Source organism: Mercenaria mercenaria, chromosome 5, assembly GCF_021730395.1.
Source record: "Mercenaria mercenaria strain notata chromosome 5, MADL_Memer_1, whole genome shotgun sequence".
NCBI lineage: Eukaryota > Metazoa > Mollusca > Bivalvia > Venerida > Veneridae > Mercenaria > Mercenaria mercenaria.
Window position 1 is genome coordinate 68,188,413 of NC_069365.1, and position 21,290 is coordinate 68,209,702.

The 21,290-nt window shown below is 37.3% G+C and overlaps 1 protein-coding gene across 1 annotated transcript in view; it reads left to right on the forward strand.

The window, feature by feature from the left end:
* The window catches only part of LOC123557508 (THO complex subunit 2-like), a 48,623-nt gene that overhangs the window by 20,174 nt on the left and 7,159 nt on the right, over positions 1 to 21,290 (forward strand). Inside the window, exons 6-10 of the mRNA XM_053544667.1 lie at positions 1,585 to 1,949; positions 2,253 to 2,453; positions 2,763 to 2,806; positions 8,954 to 8,995; positions 16,342 to 16,392. Coding sequence (XP_053400642.1) covers positions 1,585 to 1,949; positions 2,253 to 2,453; positions 2,763 to 2,806; positions 8,954 to 8,995; positions 16,342 to 16,392 — 703 coding nt within the window. The remainder of the gene's footprint in view (positions 1 to 1,584; positions 1,950 to 2,252; positions 2,454 to 2,762; positions 2,807 to 8,953; positions 8,996 to 16,341; positions 16,393 to 21,290) is intronic.

The following is a 21,290-nucleotide window of genomic DNA, read 5'->3' on the forward strand; positions in this document are numbered from 1 at the left end:
CCATGATCAGTGCCTACCATTGTGAAGAGCCAGTCTGTATGGCAATGATGCTCTGATTGTATAGATTTAACCATATTTACAATTATGATTTAACCCGCCCGCTAAGCTCAATAGGGAGAGCACCGATCCATGGATTGTGGGGTCGTGAATTTGATCCTTGGGCGGGTCGTATGTTATCCGTGATGATATGATAAAAGACATTATGTCTGAAATCTTACGTCCACCACCTCTGATTCAGGTGGGGAAGTTGGCAGTTACTTGCGGAGAACACAGAATCCAGGAACACTGGTTAGGTTAACTGCCTGCCGTTACACAACTGAAATAATGTTGAAAAACAGCGTTAAACCCAAAACAAACAATTACGATTTGCATTTTCACTGTCACAGGAAGTGGATTTTTTTAAATCTAGCATGCAAGTGGTAGAAATTAGAATAGACTTAAAACAAAGAGGAGGCTGAGAGGACTGTATGCAATCTTCATCAATTTGATAATTAGTCCCATGTGGCTCTTGGACCATCTATGTATGAAAAGAATTGGAACCACTGCCTTCCTTACCCTTGCATGATCATAAGAGGCGACTGATAGGGTCTTAACACTTGGTTTTGCAGTAACTCTGTGATTCCAGCAGGTATGCAAATTTTGATTCTATACCTCATGTTTTTATTTCGATGTAAATGAGATTTCGGGGGTTGGGGCATCATCAGTTTGTAGAGGTCACAATGTTGGTCCAATCTTAATGAAACTTAGACAGTTTCCCTCAAAAATATCACAGACATGTTTATAACTGGGTCATTTGGGGTCAGAATCTAGTTGCTAAGTCAGGTAATAGAAAAAAAATGTTAGATAAAGACCCTATTTTCTACCTGATCTTTATTAATCTTGGTCAGAATGTTTTTCTCTTTGAAATCTAGGTCAAGGTAGAAGCTGGATTATCTGAGGTCAAAAAGTAGGTCAAATCCTGGAGAAACTTTGTTAGTGTTGAAGAAGCCACAATTTCTACCACATCTTTTAGAATGTTTGCCTACATGAAATTAGGTTAAGTACTAATTGCAAAAAACAAGGTCTTGTCATGGATCATACGAAAACCTAGTTGATACTCTAGAGGTAATATTTGTACCTGATTTCATGAAATTTTATCCCTGTTGTCTTTATAAATCTAGATCAAGTTTGAAGCCCGGTCATCTAGGATCAGAAACTAGGTTACTTGGTCAAATTCACAGAAAAACTTAGTCGGAATGTTTGTTTTGATGAAGTCTAGGTCCATATTGGGTATGCATTAGGTCAGATATGCAGTACAGGACCTCCTACCTGATTTCATAAAATTTTGTCCCTGTTGTCTTTATAAATCTAGATCAAGTTTGAAGCCCGGTCATCTAGGATCAGAAACTAGGTTACTTGGCCAAATTCACAGAAAATCTTAGTCGGAATGTTTGTTTTGATGAAGTCTAGGTCCATATTGGGTATGCATTAGGTCAGATATGCAATACAGGACCTCTTGTTGTTTTATGATTCATTCATTTTTGTTCAGTTGACCAAGAAACAACATTACATTTTCACATTTACTTAATAAAGGTTTTGTTTCAGCACAATGTCCAGCCATTCTAAAGATAAGAAGGAGAAGGAAAGGCATTCAAATGAAAAAGATAAGTCTAAAGCTTCTGAGGAAAAGCCAGAGAAATCTAAAGATGATAAAGCAAGCAGGAAAGAGGAAAGAGCGGGAAAGTCTCGTGAAGAGAAAGCACAGGTTTCAACAATACAGATTAAAGAGGAAAAAGTGGATAAACCTGAAAGAACGAAAGAAGACAAGAAAGAAAAGTCGAAAGAAAGGAAAGAGGAAAAGATGAAAGATGGACATGCAAGAACAAAGGAAGGAAAAGATGCACACGAAATAAAGAGCAAGGAGGAGAAGATTAAAGTGAAATTAGAAAGAGCAAAAGAGGAGGCGAAAGGTGAGAAGACAGTTAACTTTGTCTCATTTTATTAATTTCTTGGTGATAAGTTGACTTTAGTAATAAGTAGATGCTAAAGATTTATCCTGATACCTTTTGATTTGTCTGTCAGCTTCACTCTAATTTCGAAATGATAGCTAGGATGAGCAAATGATTAAGAAATAAGTTTTGGTTTAGTCGGTTACATTTTGGTATTAAATATATTTGCTTATTCAAAGTGTGCAGAGGCCCTTACTTTAAATACAACCAATGTTATTAGTGAGTGATGAAGCATGTCTTTGAAAGTTGGTGTTGTATTTTCAGAGAAACGTGACAAGGAGACGAGGAAGGAGGAGAAACACGAGCGTATCAAACTGAAGAGAAGTTTCAGCCCTGAGGAGGCGCCACGTGACTCGCACAGAGATGACAGGGACTGGGATGCAGGGAGTGGTGCGTCCAACAGCAGCAGCCATAGATCTCACTATCATACACCTGAAGCCTCACCCAGGCATTCAGACGAAAGAGGTAATTGCAGCGGTTTCTTAGGATGTGAAGGAATTAGAAGAAAAGACACACATCCACACACTTTCCTTCAAAATGAATGTTATTCAGTTGAGATTTGTAATATCATAGTTAGGACTTACCTTTTAAATGCATTAAATATTTTAAGTATCAATCCGTATTGCTTTGCATTAGATTTGATTCTTCAGTAGATTCTGTGGACACTTGGCAAAGTAAACAGTGTCTTGTACCTGTGAGCATACTTGTTAAGTTATAATTCTGTTCCCACACATTACTTGCATAAGTAAGATTAAAGATAATTTTTATTTTCAGATTTGAAACGCAGGAAGACTGAGCCGATTGCTTCAAGTTCTAAGGTTAGTATAGGTGAGATGTATTCACCCATGATGGAGGTTACCTAGCAACCATCATGTTCCTCTGTTTCTATGGTGATGTTTACTTCAGGACTGATGTCAAGGTCAAGAGGTTCAAGGGTCAAGAAGGGTCAAGGTCATGAAAAGAGGCAACATAATTTTGAAAGTTAATTTCAAAGCGTTAATATAAAAAAGTGAATAAAGTTTGAAGTAAAGAGAAAGTAGTTCCAATCGCTTGGTTGAAAGATCATTTTGCAGATGGAAAATATGGCGGGAAAGAAATGGCGGGAAAATTGAAGAAATAAAGATGGAGTCAAGTAGAAGACATTTAATTTATGAATGTAATATTGGTGTAGGGAGCTTGTGTAGTATTAGGGGTCACAGTGCATGTTTTCGCACCTTCAGAACTGTTTGCTTTGTTAGGAAAAGAACTTTGTGAAGTCATAAAATGAAAAATGTATGAGAAAGGAAATATTTTATATATCTGAAAAGAGAACTCTGTAAATAATTAAGGAAGTGTTGGGGAGTCTTAAAAAGCAGAAGATGGAATCAAAAGCCAGAGGAGGGTCAAGGTATCGAGCTTGTATTGTCCATCAAAAAGAAGATGTTTTAATCCACACACAAATATCCTGATGATTATGTCTGCACAAGTAATGCTATTTTAGACGATACACATGCAGAAAGGTCAAGGAATATGTTACACAGTCATCTACACAAGAAGTCGGGGGAATGTTGGATTAAGCCTTTGATACAAGATTTTTACACACAACGGTTTTGATGTTTGATGAAGTTTCTGCACACAGAAAGACGAGAATTGTCACGATGTATGATTTGGCCATCTGCACAACAAGCGGGGGAAGGTCACAAATTATGATTTGGTCGCCTATACAAGATCACAACGCACCAGATGCACATAAAGGACACAAAAGATATGATTTGGTTACCGGACAACATGATCACTACATAGGTCAGAGATTGTTGAATTTGGGTTCCTGCACAAGAAGACCGCAAACCTTAAGCCACATTGCGAAAAACAAAACGTATTTCTGGGTTTTCATTGTCGGATTAGAATCCTAAGGCTGCTTCCATGCTGCATGCAAGCCGTGTTGCTTCTTTCCAAACTAAGCCGTGTTTCTCCACTCACAAAACGCAGCAACTGATGTTCCCAGGAAATCATTAACAAGAAAATTTGGTCACCAGCTCAACTTCTACTGCCTTAATGCTAAAATCACCATGAACTACACGAGTACATAATGCCACTTGTACCAGAGATCCAGTCCTTCACAGTAAAAGACACATCTCTGCCATCAAATACTTGCCATGAAGATGAATTTGCTTCCTGCAAATTGAAACCTAAGAAGTTGATTACACTTGCTGTCACCTGATAACACAACCAAGCATCAACCTTCGAAGCTTTATACTTGCATACTTCCACTTCTAATGGGCCACACACTTAGGCTGCCATATCTGCTGCTGCATCTCTTTGTTAGCCATTTGCATAGAATTTCATTGTAGACTGAGGAAGATGCACCACCTCAGCCTGCCAGAGTTACCATCTTAGACCAGGGTGAAATGTGCTGTTCCAGTTCGTTCCTTGCTGTGGAAGATACTGAAGTATGCTAAGCTTAAGGTCGCAACATCCAGATACCTTCTTCATAATATTTTAATGGAGATCCAACATAATACTTGCTTCAGTATTCAACATAATAGTCATATAATGGTTAGTCAACATGATACATCTAAAATGATTCAACATAATTATACTCGTATCAAGATTCGACATAATACTCGGATCAAGATTCAGCATAATACTCGGATCAAGATTCAGCATAATACTCGGATCAAGATTCAGCATAATACTCGGATCAAGATTCAACATAATACTCGTATCAGAAGTCAACATAATACTCGTAAGAAAATTCAACATGACAGTCATATCAGTATTAAACATAATACTTGTTTCAAGATTTGGCATAATACTCGTTTGGAGATTCAACATAATCATCATATCGAGATTCAATGTAATACCATCAAGATTAAATGAAGAAACCATTTGTAATGCAGTCTTTAAATTGTTTAGAAAAAGCATATGTGAATAGATGGTACTACCAATTTTTCAGTAATTGTAGGAAATGAATATATCTAAGTTACGTAGACCATATGACTGATAACCAAAGAACAAGATAAGATGTAAGTGGTCTAAGATACTTCAGTAATGAATAGCCGTTCAGCATGTTTGGCGTATACTTTGCCAGTGTAACAAACGGAATAAGAAAATGGAATATTGACAAATATTTTTCGAAAGAAAATTAAAATAAAAAAAGTTTGATGAAAAGTTGATTAAGTAGAAAAGAGTGGAGACATGAAAACAGCATTGAATATGAGACAGAACAGTGGAAAAGTAACTATTGAAATAAAAAAAGAAATAAAAAAGAGATATGGAATTAAAACAAAAGTTTAGGCTTAAAATGAATGTGTTTATTTATCACAGATAAGCGTGTTGCCTCTTAATGTTTGCAAGTAGGTAAAGTTTGTTTTCTTTTTCTTATTATAATGATTTAATAATTCTCTAGGTTTGGTAAATTTGTGTTTGCTTAAATGTATAACATCTCTTTTTAAGTGGAGTAAATATATTGAGATCTTATTTATATTTAAGCATTCAGGAATGCATTTAATTTCTAAGTTTAATTCTTGTATATGCAAATGAATATAAATTTATTCATTAAATGAAATAAGCACTTTATTTGTAAATATTTGCACAACTATCAGTATTAATTTTCAGGGTATTAGTATTGTATTTGGTAAATACTGCCAACATTTTGTGTTAAAATATATGTGTGATTTATTTAAGTTCTGTGTTAGAGAACAAGATAGTTGAGAATAACACAATAGCAGTGAATTTTGATTAATAAAACTTAGTTATTTCTGCTAATAGCCATTTAACAGAAACTATTTAATGATGTTATTAGTTTAAGGACATAGTATCTTCAACTGTGTACAAGTTTGTTTAATTCTACAGTTTTATCTCTTTTACTTGGTTACAATTTTGTATATTTTGTTTACATGAGCTCAAATTGCTCGGGGAGAGCTTTAGTGATCACTTATCATCCCCTATTTATCTGTCAGTTCTCAATTTTCACCCACCACAATTTTCATCAAATCAAAGCAAGTCTGGATTTTGCAAAGAACTTCCTTAGATGGTCCTTTTCCAAAGTTGTTTGAAAAAAAAAATTTTAACAGTGATTTCTGCATTAAATAAAACACCTTAAAGTTTAGACAACCAGTTGAAATTCAGTTTAAATGAAGGATAAAATAGTTAATATTTTAGAATAATTTCACAGAAATATTCCTTGAGTGACCCTCAGCAAATAGTTGATATGATTTTCAAACAAAATTTTTAATGTTTCTTCAAGTTTCGATGACCCCCTTCAAATAGTGTTCAGATTATTCTTTGTTGTAAAAAAAAACTTGACCACTGGAGAGCACAGTCACTTTTCCCTATATGTAAAATTATTCCAGGGAGACTCTGTTCCGAAATTGTCAAAACATGGCAGCCAGAAGGTGAGGCTACTTTTCCCTATATGGCTAACCTTCTTCGTTCCCTTTGCATTCTGCAGACGGCCTTTCGGTGTTATTTAAATGTCTCTTGGAAGACTTTCTTCCAAAATTACAATGTACTGTACCAAAGTGATTTAACAGAAACATTTTAGTATGAGTCTATCAGAAACGGTTAGTTTGCTTGAGCTGTTAAAGCTTCGTGAGCGATCTAGGATCATCAGGGCTTTGTTGTTGATGTGATTGTCATTTCATATTTTTTACTCAAGAAGGGATTTGAAGGAGCGGAGAAGCTGACGAAATTAATTTTGTCATTTTCTCATTGCATGTTTGTAATTATTTGAATTTCTACGTACTGATTTATCTGTTAATGAAGAAGAAATTGTTACAAATTTTTCAAGATAAATCTACTCTAATGTATTTGCTTTGATAAGAAATCTGTTAAATTCATTTTATAATGATGCACTTTATTTGTGCATTTAATGGTTAGAAATGCTGCTGTAATTCAAGACAAAAAATCATATTTAATGTTAAAAAAAAATAAAAAATATTACATTATATGGCAAGCAAGGAATTTTAATTTTTAATGGATAATATTTTTACTGCTGGATAATCTTTTTCTATGGAATTCATATTTAAGTTGATTATGATGTCTTTAACAAGACTAGGCACTTAAGTCAGCAAAATTTTTAATTTATGTCTTGAGATGATATGAAATTGTCATTCAGTTTAGATTTACTATGATCAGAAGTGAAAATTTATTTTTAATTTCTGGTCATAGATTTTTTAAAATATAACATATAGTATCCTTGTATATGTGAACAGTTAATTTGATCATAAAAGACAGACCTCTTGGCAGGCTTATCAATACTAGGTAGAGAACAAGACTGAATGGAGAGGCTAAGAGTTTTGTCCTTTTGGTGAGACAAATGTTCTCTGTGACGATTTGACAGAGGCTGTATATCAGAAGTCATATACCGTCAACATCGGTATCATGTAGGGAAGTTGTTAGTTATTTGTGGAAAACAAGCAAGTAATGATAAGGAATCAGAAAAAATACCTAGGTTTGCAGACTACTCCTATATTACTGATGTCAGAAATGAAAACTGGCATAAAACCCATATTTAGGTTATTCTGCATGTTTTATTAATTGGAAGTGTGTCATTTATCGGAAAAAAAGCTATAGTAGTACCTGGTAGACTTTAAATGGGTTGCATAAATGTAGTTGGGAATCTATAATAAGAATTAAACAGTCAACACTATTGTCTTTTTCTAAGGCTTATTTTGGGTAGGTTTTTATGTCAAATATTTCAAATTATCACATAAAATAAGCAGCATTGCAAGGACTCCAGTTGATGTTGTGAAAAATTAAACACACATAACAATATATCTTAGTTTTATTAAAATCGCCATTGTGGAACTTCTTCTATATACGAAAATGTGACTTTCCCATGGAAGCCCACTGTGAAAATTGACTAGAAATCCAATATTTTGAAACCAGTCTAACAAAAAATCAAGCAGTCATGACCTTATTTTTTATTTGCTTATTTAATTATATCCTTTGGATTCAGTTATGCTTTGAAAAAGATTCTTTTGTTTAATAAAATTCTCTGTTTTAAAACTGGTATTTATTCAAAATGTGCAGAACTACTAAAGGGCAAAAATAAATATTAAAAAGTCGAGGCAGAATTTGTATTAGGCTGAAACTCTAATGATATCCCTAGTTCTGTTTTTTTTTTGTCTATTCATTTCTGTACTTAATTTCCATGTAGAATTTCACTTTTATTGAATATAATTTTAGTTACTAACTGTAGGTAAAGATATTCACAAAAAACTGTTAAACCTGGTTACTTTTTTGTGTAAGAAAAATGTTGTTTTTGTTTGTATAGAATTTAAATATTTAGAATGTGCATGTATGCCAGTATTTTAATAGCCATATATCTTTTGCAATTTGAACTCAGTATGACAAAGATACCTTATAGATACTGCAACAATAATAATATAAAAGATACTACTGGTATATGAAAGACCTAGATTCAAGGTTATGAAACTAGCTCTTGAGGCTTGTCTGAGAATTCAACAGGTGTCATTGGTCAATTTTGAAGCGAGACATGTCTCCTGACACGGCTTTATAACCCTGACCTTGGGATGTAAACACATACTTGATTATTTGAATGATTCATATTTAATAGAACAAGTTTTAAGACTTTCATAGTAATCTTCTACATTCCTACTTATTTTTTGGTGGAATGTCTATATTTACTATTGCACTTGATTAGACAAACAATTAATCATTAATGTGTGTCTTAAGAAGTTATATCTAGTAAGAAATATAAGATGTTCTTGACAATTTGTCTGTTATGCTAAAAAAAATTGAGGCAGGCATTTCGTGAACATTGTTTTTGAAAATATTTTTCTCTCTTTGTGGAAGAAGTATGGTGTAAATAGTAATTGCTAAATAGTTGTGATGTTATAAGAAGAATGGAGAGTGTAAATTGTATGGTTGGTTGAAGCGATGTTTTCAGCTTGTACAGACTGAGTGTCGGTCAACATTGATATATTAACCAGAAGACTGACCATGTTTTGTCATTATAGGAGGACACCAGCGTAAAATCATCAAAATCTCGACATGGACGGGTAAGGCTAAAATGTTTATATAAATTTGCATGTATTTGGTTCATTCCAAGGAAGAGTTGTTGTATTCACACTCAAGACTTTGGTTACTTTGATATGTATTAAAATGTGCAAAATTTTTAGAAGAAGACATTTTTGTCTTTCACCTTCTTTGAAGAAAGAGGACAAATTACTGGACTGCACTTGTCTCAATGTCTGTACCATTGCTGCTATGCAGCAAGGGATTTTGTTGTTTTCCTTTCTATGACTGCCATCCAGCAAGGGCTTTTATTCAGTTGTTACCCTGTCCAAAACTGCTTCCAGCAAGGAATTATGTTGGTGTACTGTCCATAACTCTGCCATCCAGCAAAGGATTTTGTTGTCCTGTCCATGTCTGTGTCATTCAGCAAGGGATTTTGTATTGTCTGTAACTCTACCATCCACCAAAGGGATTTTGTTATTGCCCTGTCCATGACTCTACCATCCAGCAAAGGATTTTGTTGTTGCCCTGTCCATAACTCTGGCATCAGCAAGAGAATTTGTTGTTGTCCATAACACTGCCATCCAGCAAAGGATTTTGTTACTGCCCTGTCCATAACTCTGCCATCAGCAGGAGAATTTGTTGTTGTCCATAACTCTGCCATACAGCAAGGGATTTTCTCGTTGCCCTGTCCATAATTCTGCCCTCCAGCAAGAGATTTTGTCGTCCTGTCCATAACTCTGCCATTCAGCAAGAGATTTTGTTTTTTGCCCTGTCCATAACTCTGCTAACCAGCAAGGGAATTTGTTATTGCCCAGTTCATAACTCTGCCATCCAGCAAGAGATTTTGTTGTTGCCTGTCCATAACTCTGCCATCCAGCAAGGGAAATTGTTATTGCCCTGTCCATAACTCTGCCATCCAGCAAGAGATTTTGTTGTTGCCTGTCCATAACTCTGCCATCCAGCAAGGGAATTTGTTATTGCCCTGTCTGTCCATAACTCTTCCATCCAACAAGAGATTTTGTTTGTTGCCATGTCCATAACTCTGCCATCCAGCATGGGAATTTGTTGTTGTCCATAACTCTGCCATCTAGCAAGATATTTTGTTATTGCCCTGTCCTTAACTTTGCCATCCAGCAAGGGATTTTGTTGTTGATCTACCATCCAGCAAGGGAATTTGTTGTTGTCCATATTTCTGCCATCCAGCTAGGGATTTGTTATTGTCCTGTCCTTAACTCTGCCATCCAGCAAGAGAATTTGTTTGTTGCCATGTCCATTACTCTGCCATCCAGCAAGGGAATTTGTTATTGCCCTGTCCATAACTCTGCCATCAAGCAAGAGATTTTGTTGTTGCCTTGTCCATAACTCTGCCATCCCGCAAGGGAATTTGTTATTGCCCTGTCCATATCTCTGGCCATCCAGCAAGGGAATTTGTTGTTGTCCATAACTCTGCCATCCAGGAAGGGAATTTGTTACTGCCCTGTCCATAACTCTGCCATCCAGCAAGAGATTTTGTTGTTGCCTTGTCCATAACTCTGCCATCCAGCAAGGGATTTTGTTATTGCCCTGTCCGTAACTCTGCCATTCAGCAAGAGATTTTGTTTTTTGCCCTGTCCATAACTCTGCTATCCCGCAAGGGAATTTGTTATTGCCCAGTTCATAACTCTGCCATCCAGCAAGAGATTTTGTTGTTGCCTGTCCATAACTCTGCCATCCAGCAAGGGAAATTGTTATTGCCCTGTCCATAACTCTGCCATCCAGCAAGAGATTTTGTTGTTGCCTGTCCATAACTCTGCCATTCAGCAAGGGAATTTGTTATTGCCCTGTCCATAACTCTTCCATCCAACAAGAGCTTTTGTTTGTTGCCATGTCCATAACTCTGCCATCCAACATGGGAATTTGTTGTTGTCCATAACTCTGCCATCTAGCAAGATATTTTGTTATTGCCCTGTCCTTAACTTTGCCATCCAGCAAGGGATTTTGTTGTTGATCTACCATCCAGCAAGAGATTTTGTTTGTTGCCATGTCCATAACTCTGCCATCCAGCAAGAGAATTTGTTATTGCCCTGTCCATAACTCTGCCATCAAGCAAGAGATTTTGTTGTTGCCTTGTCCATAACTCTGCCATCCCGCAAGGGAATTTGTTATTGCCCTGTCCATATCTCTGGCCATCCAGCAAGGGAATTTGTTGTTGTCCATAACTCTGCCATCCAGGAAGGGAATTTGTTACTGCCCTGTCCATAACTCTGCCATCCAGCAAGAGATTTTGTTGTTGCCTTGTCCATAACTCTGCCATCCAGCAAGGGATTTTGTTATTGCCCTGTCCATAACTCTGCCATCCAGCAAGGGATTTTGTTGTTGCCCTGTCCATAACACTGCCATCCAGCAAGGGAATTTGTTATTGTCCATAACTGCCATCCAGGAAGGGAATTTGTTACTGCCCTGTCCATACCTTTGCCATCCAGCAAGAGATTTTGTTGTTGTCTTGTCTGTAACTCGACCATCCAGCAAGGGCTTTTGTTGTTGTCCTGTCCATAACTGCCATTCAGCAAGGGATTTTGTTTGTTGTCCTATCCATAACTCTGCCATCTATAAAGGGATTTTATAGTTGCCAAGCCATAACTCTGCCATCAAGTAAGGGATTTTTTTTGTTGCCCTGTCCATAACTCTGCCGTCAGCAAGGGAATTTGTTGTTGTCCATAACTCTGCCATCCAGAAAGGGATTTTATTGTTGTCCTGTCTGTAACTCTGACACCCAGCAAGGGATTTTGTTGTTGCTCTGTCCATAACTTTGCCGTCCAGCAAGAGATTTTCTTATTGCCCTGTCCATAATTGCCATCCAGCAAGAGATTTTGTTGTTGCCTTGTCCATAACTCTGCCATCCCGCAAGGGAATTTGTTATTGCCCTGTCCATAACTCTGGCCATCCAGCAAGGGAATTTGTTGTTGTCCATAACTCTGCCATCCAGGAAGGGAATTTGTTACTGCCCTGTCCATAACTCTGCCATCCAGCAAGAGATTTTGTTGTTGCCTTGTCCATAACTCTGCCATCCAGCAAGGGATTTTGTTATTGCCCTGTCCCATAACTCTGCCATCCAGCAAGGGATTTTGTTGTTGCCCTGTCCATAACACTGCCATCCAGCAAGGGAATTTGTTATTGTCCATAACTGCCACCCAGGAAGGGAATTTGTTACTGCCCTGTCCATAACTTTGCCATCCAGCAAGAGATTTTGTTGTTGTCTTGTCTGTAACTCTACCATCCAGCAAGGGCTTTTGTTGTTGTCCTGTCCATAACTGCCATTCAGCAAGGGATTTTGTTTGTTGTCCTATCCATAACTCTGCCATCTATAAAGGGATTTTATAGTTGCCAAGCCATAACTCTGCCATCAAGTAAGGGATTTTTTTGTTGCCCTGTCCATAACTCTGCCGTCAGCAAGGGAAGTTGTTGTTGTCCATAACTCTGCCATCCAGAAAGGGATTTTATTGTTGTCCTGTCTGTAACTCTGACACCCAGCAAGGGATTTTGTTGTTGCTCTGTCCATAACTTTGCCGTCCAGCAAGAGGTTTTCTTATTGCCCTGTCCATAATTGCCATCCAGCAAGAGATTTTGTTGTTGCCCTGTCCATAACTCTGCCATCCAGAAAGAGATTTTGTTGTTGTCCATAACTCTGCCATCCAGCAAAGGATTTTGTTGTTGTCCTGTTTGTAACTCTGCCATCCTGCAAGGGATTTTGTTGTTGCCCTATCTGTAACTCTGCCATCCAGCAAAAGATTTTGTTGTTGCCCTGTCCATAACTCGGCCATCCAGCAAGGGAATTAGTTGTTGTCCATAACTCTGCCATCCAGCAAGGGATTTTGTTATTGCCCTTCCATAACTCTGCCATCCAGCAAAAGATTTTGTTTTTGCCCTGTCCATAACTCTGTCATCTAGCAAGGGAATTTGTTGTTGTCCATAACTTGGCCATCCAGCAATGGATTTTGTTATTGCCCTGTCCATAACTCTGCCATCCAGTAAGAGATTTTGTTTGTTGCCCTGTCCATAACGCTGCCATCCAGCAAAAGATTTTGTTGTTGCCTTGTCCATAACTCTGACTTCCAGCAAGGGAATTTGTTGTCCATAACTTGGCCATCCAGCAAGGGATTTTGTTATTGCCCTGTCCATAACTCTGCCATCCAGTAAGAGATTTTGTTATTGCCCTGTCCATAACTCTGGCATCCAGCAAGAGATTTTGTTTTTGCCCTGTCCATAACTCTGCCATCCAGCAAGAGATTTTGTTATTGCCCTGTCCATAACTCTGCCATCCAGTAAGAGATTTTTTTGTTACCCTGTCCATAACTCTGCCATCCAGCAAGGGAATTTGTTATCCATAACTTGGCCATCCAGCAAGGGATTTTGTTATTGCCCTGTCCATTACTCTGCCATCCAGTAAGAGATTTTGTTATTGTCCTGTCCATAACTCTGCCATCTAGCAAGAGATTTTGTTGTTGCCTTGTCCATAACTCTGCCATCCAGTAAGAGATTTTGTTATTGCTTGTCCATAACTCTGGCATCCAGCAAGAGATTTTGTTATTGTCCTGCCCATAACTCTGGCATCCAGCAAGATTTTGTTATTGCCCTGTCCATAACTCTGCCAACCAGTAAGAGATTTTGTTATTGCCCTGTCCATAACTCTGCCATCCAGCAGGAGATTTTTTTATTGCCCTGTCCATACATCCAGTAAGAGATTTTTTTATTGCCCTGTCCATAACACTGCCATCCAGTAAGAGATTTTGTTATTGCTCTGTCCATACATCCAGTAAGAGACTTTGTTATTGCACTGTCCATAACTCTGCCATCTAACAAGAGATTTTGGCGGTGTCCTGTCCATGACTATGTCATCAAAGAACGGTTTTGTTGTTGCTCATCTATAACTGCCATTGAGCATCAGATTTTGTGTGTTGTCCTGCCCATAACTCTGCATTTAGCATGGATTTTGTTGGTGAACTGTCCATGTTTTTGCCATCTCTGATGGCCCTTCTTTAAGAACTAGGCATAAATGTTCCCTATACAGCAACCTGTTGCACCTATAGACAGCTCAGTAGCTTCAAGGTCAAGGTCACACTTGGTGTGAAATGTTTACTAGGTATGTTGCATGTCTGACCCTTAATTCTGCCATCTTCTAGGAAATTTTTATATTATTTGACACCAAAGTTCTCCATAGCAAGATAATTTGTTGAATGCCATAGCTTCAAGATCAAACTTTGAGGTCAAAGTTTTACAGGTCTGTTTCATGTCCAACCCTTTCCTCTGGCATTTATCAAGTGATTTTATATTGCCCGACACCTTATAATGAGACATCCAATCACATACAATATCCAATTCTTGGCAAAGTTATGTATGGTATAAATGAATATATTTGTTAGTCAAAAAGTTCACTTATTGTCAGTTTGGAAGGTTTCGCATTTGGAAATATTTGCAAAATGCCAAAAGCTAATTTTATTTATCATGACTTGTCGTGGTTCGTGAAATGCGCAAACATTTCCATTATATGATAGTGTCTCTTATATGTTCTGGCATCCCTCATAGGATTTAAATATTACTAAGCACCTAGTTATGTTCCTCATACTGACACAGTTTGTGCCATGAAAGATGAAGGTTAAGTTCAAGGTCACACTTTGATGTGAACAGTTTACAGGATCTACGTGGTGTCCAGTTGGAGTCCATTTTCCTGTTATGCTCAAGATCAAGACCTAAAGCTCCAAAATATTTGCCAAGTATCCTTAGGCAGGGGACAATTTCTTGTTTAACTGGTATGCCAACTGTTGGCCACTGATGTGCATGGAAAACCAGATTTGTGCCAAAATTGAAAACAAATTGCAACATGACTTATGTCTCCCACATATAGTTGGGGAGACATATTGATTTAGTTTTGTCTATCTGCCTCACAACTCTGAGACATTGGGCAGATTTACACCAAATTTCCAAAGAATGATCATTGCCAAGCCCAGATATGCATATCATTGGCATTTTGCAGTTTGGCATTTTCAACGGAGTTATACCCCTTGATTTTGACAAATTTGATGATGTTTGTCACTTCACATTATTTGGCAGATTTCCACCAAACCTTACAATCATGAGTGATCAGTGCAAAATCTCATTGTGCATATCATTGGCAACTTCTGGTTCAGTGATTTTCAGTGGAGATATGACCCTTGATTTGTTGTATTTTACCTTGTTGATATACCATCTGGAGAGGTTATATCAAACTTGATAAAAGTGACATTGCTTAGCCTAGTTGTGCAAATCATTGGCATGTTCTGGTTTGAAGATTTCCGGCAGAGGTATGGCCTGGATTTGTCAAATGTTATGATGTTATGGCCACAAACCTTACAGGAGTGATCATTGCCAATTCTCCATTATGCAAACTATGGGCATGCTCTGATTCAGTGGTGTTCAGGGGACTTGGCTATCCGGTGGTGTAGTGGTAACACGCTTGATTGTCAATCCAGAGGTCCGGGGTTCGAATCCCAGTCCAGGCACTGGAAATTTCTGAGATGCTCTTGAGTGTCCCCCACTTAACTAAAAGGTCGGTACTAGTTCTTCCCAGGAAAAAGTGGCTTCATGTGTATTGGTGCTATACACTGGGCATATTAAAGAACCAGACTGTCTGTTCAAAAAGAGCTAGTGCCTGTACTAGTAGAGGATAAATTTGGCGCCTTGAGTGGCTGCCTTTGCGCAATATAAAGGCCTTTTGAACATGTTTATCATACAAAGGGCGCTATATAAATCGGGTACAATATAATAATATTATAGTCCTTGTCAAATTTTATATTTTGGCAGCTTCTGTTACACCATTGGGCAGATTTCCACCAAACTATACAGGAATTATCAGTGTCAAGCCTAGTTATGCATATCATCAGCATACTCAGCTTGAGTGACTTTCAGCAGAGTTATGGTCCTTGATTTGACATATTTACAGTGTTTACACTGTATGATGTATACTGTTTTGCTGAATTTCAATAAAACTCTTAAAGTGATGTGTGAAGCGCAGTTGTGCATATCATTGACATGTTCTAGTTTAATGATTTTCAGTCAAGCCATGACTCGTGAAATTTTGTCAAATTCTTCCATGTCTGTGCCAGTTCTCCTGTACTGCTAGTTGGAAATCCACCAAACTTAACAGGAGTGATTACTGCTAAATCAAGTTGTGTTTATTATTGAAATATTATGGTTCAATGATTTTCGATGGAGTTATGACCAGTAATTTTTGGCATTTTACAAATTCTGCATGGCAAGTGATGGGAAATGTATGTTTTTCATGAATAACATTCACTAGTTTTGGTTAAGTTTATGAGCATAATATTATGTGGTCACTTCACCTTTACTTTATTTGTGTACGTGCCTGTTACAGAGTGTGTCACCAGAAAAAGACAAAGAAAGGGAAAGAAAGGAAAAGAAGAGGGTAAGATATCTATTAACTTCCTAATGTTTACACTATTGCTAGTTTGGTTTTGGTTGCCCTCAGACAATAAAAGCAAACTGATTCTTATTTTCTGACACTTCAGATTTGTACTTTTCATTTAGCTTTTACTTCCTGATTTGATAGTTGACAGTGTTTTCCAGATTCTTTGGAACTCATGTACCATTTCTGCATACATTTTGAAGGATAATTATATATTAATATCGCAAGTTGTGAAAAAAAACAATGCTATCAATGTTAGAATATTATCAAATCAGCAAATATAACAAACATTCTTGTTTTCAGAAAAATATATATCAAAATATGTTGATTAGTATTTAATGTGGAAAATTTGAAAATGAGTTGCATTTTACGTAAACTACGCCTAACTGTTTGCTTTTAAGTGTTTCTGGCATGTTGGCTTTGGAAAGCCACGTAGTTACATTGAAAGGTTGGTGTGTTGTTCATAGTATAAAAGCATCTATATTGAAATTGATGAGTTAAATTTTTTACATGCACATGATTTTTGTTAACAGGGAAATTAATCAGCATGTATCTCGCTTTAGTTGCTTGCCTCATTAATTGGGATGTTTTCATGTTTGGGAAAAAAGCCCTTCTGTCACCATCTGAAAAATAATTTACATTGTTTTCTTCCTACTAAGATTCTATGGTTGATCTAGCATATATAACTTGTGCATGTAAAGTGGAATAAATCTATTTCTGACTGTAATGTGTCTTGGTTAGGGTCCAGGGTAAAAAAAACAATTGAATTTGGAGACCATTCTAAAAATGCTGCCATGCCATTGGTCAGTTTCAAAACTATGCTTTGGAAACAGCCAATCAGGTGATAGTCTGTAAAGACTGGTCTCATTCTCAGTTTCTGTAACCCTTTACCCTTAATTATTCTCAATAGCAGTTTCCGTTCCATATTCTGTCAAATGTGGATCATTCGTGTGGTATTCTGGCTGCCATGGCAACTGTAAGGAAAAACTTCTTCTTTTCACAGATTTTACTACTAAAAATTTAGCTGTAATTTATATTTAACTTTAGCACATGCATGAAAAGGCTTTTAAAGCTGAAATAGGTGGAACAGCAGAAATCTTGAATTTTAGTTTTTGCCTTTTGTTGCATTATGAAGAAAGAATGGGAGTGCTGGTAGTTTTTAGCCCACCATCATCAGATGGTTGGCTATTAAAATCACTCTGCGTCCGTGGTCCGTCCGTCCGTCATTCCGTCCGTCCGTCCGTCTGTCCGTCCGTTAACAATTTCTTGTTATCGCATCTCCTCAGAAACTACTGGGGGGATTTTGACCAAACTTTGTCAGAATGATGTATTGGTACCCTAGTTGTGTCCCCCTGAAAATCAGACTGGTTCAACAATTTATGAGTGAGTTATGGCCCTTTGTTTATTTCTATATTTTACATAGATTTATATAGGGAAAAACTTTGAAAACCTTCTTATCCAAAACCACAGAGCCTAGGGCTTTGATATTTGGTTTGAAGCATCATCTAGTGGTCCTCTACCAAGATGATTCAAATTATTTCTCTGGGGTCAAATATGGCCCCGCCCTGGGGGTCACATAGTTTATAATGACTTATATAGGGAAAAACTTTGAATAATCCCTTGTCCAAAACCACAGGGCCTAGGGCTTTGATATTTTGTATGTGACATCATCTAGTGGTCTTCAACTAAGATTGTTCATATTATACCCCTAGGGTCAAATATGGCCCCGCCCTGGGGGTCATATGGTTTACATAGATTTACATAAGGAAAAACTTTGAAAATCTTCTTGTCCAAACCACAAAGCCTAAGGCTTTGATACTTGTAATGTAGTATCATCTAGTGGTTCTCTACCAAGTTTGTTCAAATTATCGCCCTAGGGTCAAAAATGGCCCCGCCCCGGGGGTCACATGGTTCATATAGACTTATATAGGGAAAAGCTTTTAAAATGTTCTTGTCAATAACTACAACATTCAAATTTGGACCACATGTATATTTTTGAGTGGCAAGATGAACCTTGACATGAGTTGACCTTGATTTTGACCTAGTGACCTACTTTCACATTTCTGTAGCTACAGCCTTCAAATTTGGACCACATGCATAGTTTTGTGCACTGGAAAACCTTTGACCTTGATTTTGACCTAGTGACCTACTTTCACATTTTTGAAGGTACAGGCGTCAAATTTGGACCATATGAATAGTTCCATGTTTCAAAATGAAATTTGACATTGATTTTGACCTAGTGACCTACTTGCACATTTCTCAAGCTACAGCCTTCAAATTTGGACCACATGCATAGTTTTGTGTACCGAAAAAAACTTTGACCTTCACATTGACCTAGTGACCTACTTTCACATTTTTAAGGTACAGGCTTCAACTTTGGACCACATGCATAGATTTGTATTCCGAAATAAAATTTGACCATGATTTTGACCTAGTGACCTACTTTTACATTTCTCAAGCTAAAGCCTTCAAATTTGGACCACTTGCATAGTTTTGTGTACCGAAATGAACTTTGACCGTTACATTGACCTAGTGACCTACTTTCACATTTTTAAGGTACAGGCTTCAAATTTGGACCACATGCATAGTTTTGTATTCCGAAATAGAATTTGACCTAGATTTTGACCTAGTGACCTACTTTTACATTTCTCAAGCTACAGCCTTCAAATTTGGACCTCTTGCATAGTTTTGTGTACCGAAATGAACTTTGACCTTAAGATTGACCTAGTGACCTACTTTCACATTTCTGTAGCTACAGGCTTCAAATTTAGACCACATGCAGAGGATTGTGTACCGAAACAAACTTTGACCTTGACATTGACCTAGTGACCTACTTTCACATTTCTCAAGCTACAGCTTTCTAATTTGGACCACATGCACAGTGTTGTGTACGGAAATGAAATTTGACATTGAGGTAGTCAGTAAGTCTCGAAATTTGGAACACTCAAAAATGGCACATTGGTGGGCGCCAAGATCACTCTGTGATCTCTTGTTGATTAATGAGATAATAAAATTATATTCTCACAAAGCAGGGTCATCTACATACATACATGCATGATTTTTCGGCAGTGACACACATTATTGTACCCCCCGACAACAAAGTTGTAAGGGGGTGTATACTGGTTTCAGGTTGTCTGTCTGTCCGTCCGTCTGTCTGTCCGTAGACACAATCTTGTGCGCACCATCTCTCCTCATCCCCTTGACACAATTTAATGAAACTTCACACAAGTGATCAGTAACAACAGTAGTTGTGCATGGGGCATGTTAGGTTCTTTCAGAAAAAAAACTTGCAGAGTTATGGGACTTTGTTTTTTGTTACTATACTATATACATAGACACAATCTTGTGCGCACCATCTCTCCTCATCCACTTGACACAATTTAATGAAACTTCACACAAGTGATCAGTAACAACAGTAGTTGTGCATGGGTCATGTTAGGTTCTTTCAGAAAAAAAAAATTGCAGAGTTATGGGACTTTGTTTTTTGTTACTATACTATATACATAGACACAATCTTGTGCGCACCATCTCTCCTCATCCACTTGACACAATTTAATGAAACTTTACACGAGTGATCAGTAACAACAGTAGTTGTGCATGGGGCATGTTAGGTTCTTTCAGAAATTTTTTTGCAGAGTTACGGGACTTTGTGTTTTTTGTAACTAAACTATATACATAGACACAATCTTGTGCACACCATCTCTCCTCATCCCCTTGACACAATTTAATGAAATTTCACACAAGTGATCAGTAACAACAGATTTGTGCATGGGGCATGTTAGGTTCTTTCAACGACAAAAATTGCAGAGTTATGGGACTTTGTTTCTTGTTAACATACTATGTACATACAGTCTGCATATGCAGTCTTGTGCGCGCCTAATCTTCCAAACCCTTGCACACAATTTAATGAAACTTCACACAAGTGATCAATACCAACCCTAGTTGTGCATGGTGCATGTTACGTTCTTTTAGATAAATATTCTACATAGTTATGGGACTTTGTTTTTAGCTCGACTATTCGAAGAATAGTCTAGCTATTCTACTCACCCTGGCGTCGGCGTCGGCGTCGGCGTCACACCTTGGTTAAGTTTTTGCATGCAAGTACATACAGCTATCATTTAAAGGCATATAGCTTTGAAACTTATTTATTCTTTTTCTAGGTCAATTACCAACCTCACTGGGTCAAGTTCCATAACTCTAACATGTATTTTGAGCAAATTATGCCCCCTTTTGGACTTAGAAAATTCTGGTTAAAGTTTTACATGCAAGTTACTATCTCCAAAACTAATGCAGATATTGAATTGAAACTTCACATGTGTCTTCGGGGTTATAAAACTAGTTGATAGCACCAAGTCCCATAACTCTGACCTTCATTTTGGCCAAATTATGCCCCCTTTTGTACTTAGAAAATTTTGGTTAAAGTTTTGCGTGCAAGTACATACAGCTATTACTAAAAGGCATATAGATTTGAAACTTATTTTTTCTTTTTCTAGATCAATTACCTACCTCACTGGGTCAAGTCCCATAACTCTGACATGTATTTTGGCCAAATTATGCCCCCTTTTGGACTTAGAAAATTCTGGTTAAAGTTTTGCGTGCAAGTACATACAGCTATTACTAAAAGGCATATTGATTTGAAACTTATTTTTTCTTTTTCTAGATCAATTACCTACCTCACTGGGCCAAGTCCCATAACTCTGACATGTATTTTGAGCAAATTATGCCCCCTTTTGGACTTAGAAAATCCTGGTTAAAGTTTTACATGCAAGTTACTATCTCCAAAACTAATGCAGATATTAAATTGAAACTTCACATGTGTCTTCGGGGTTATAAAACTAGTTGATAGAATCAAGTCCCATAACTCTGACATGTATTTTGGGCAAATTATGCCCCCTTTT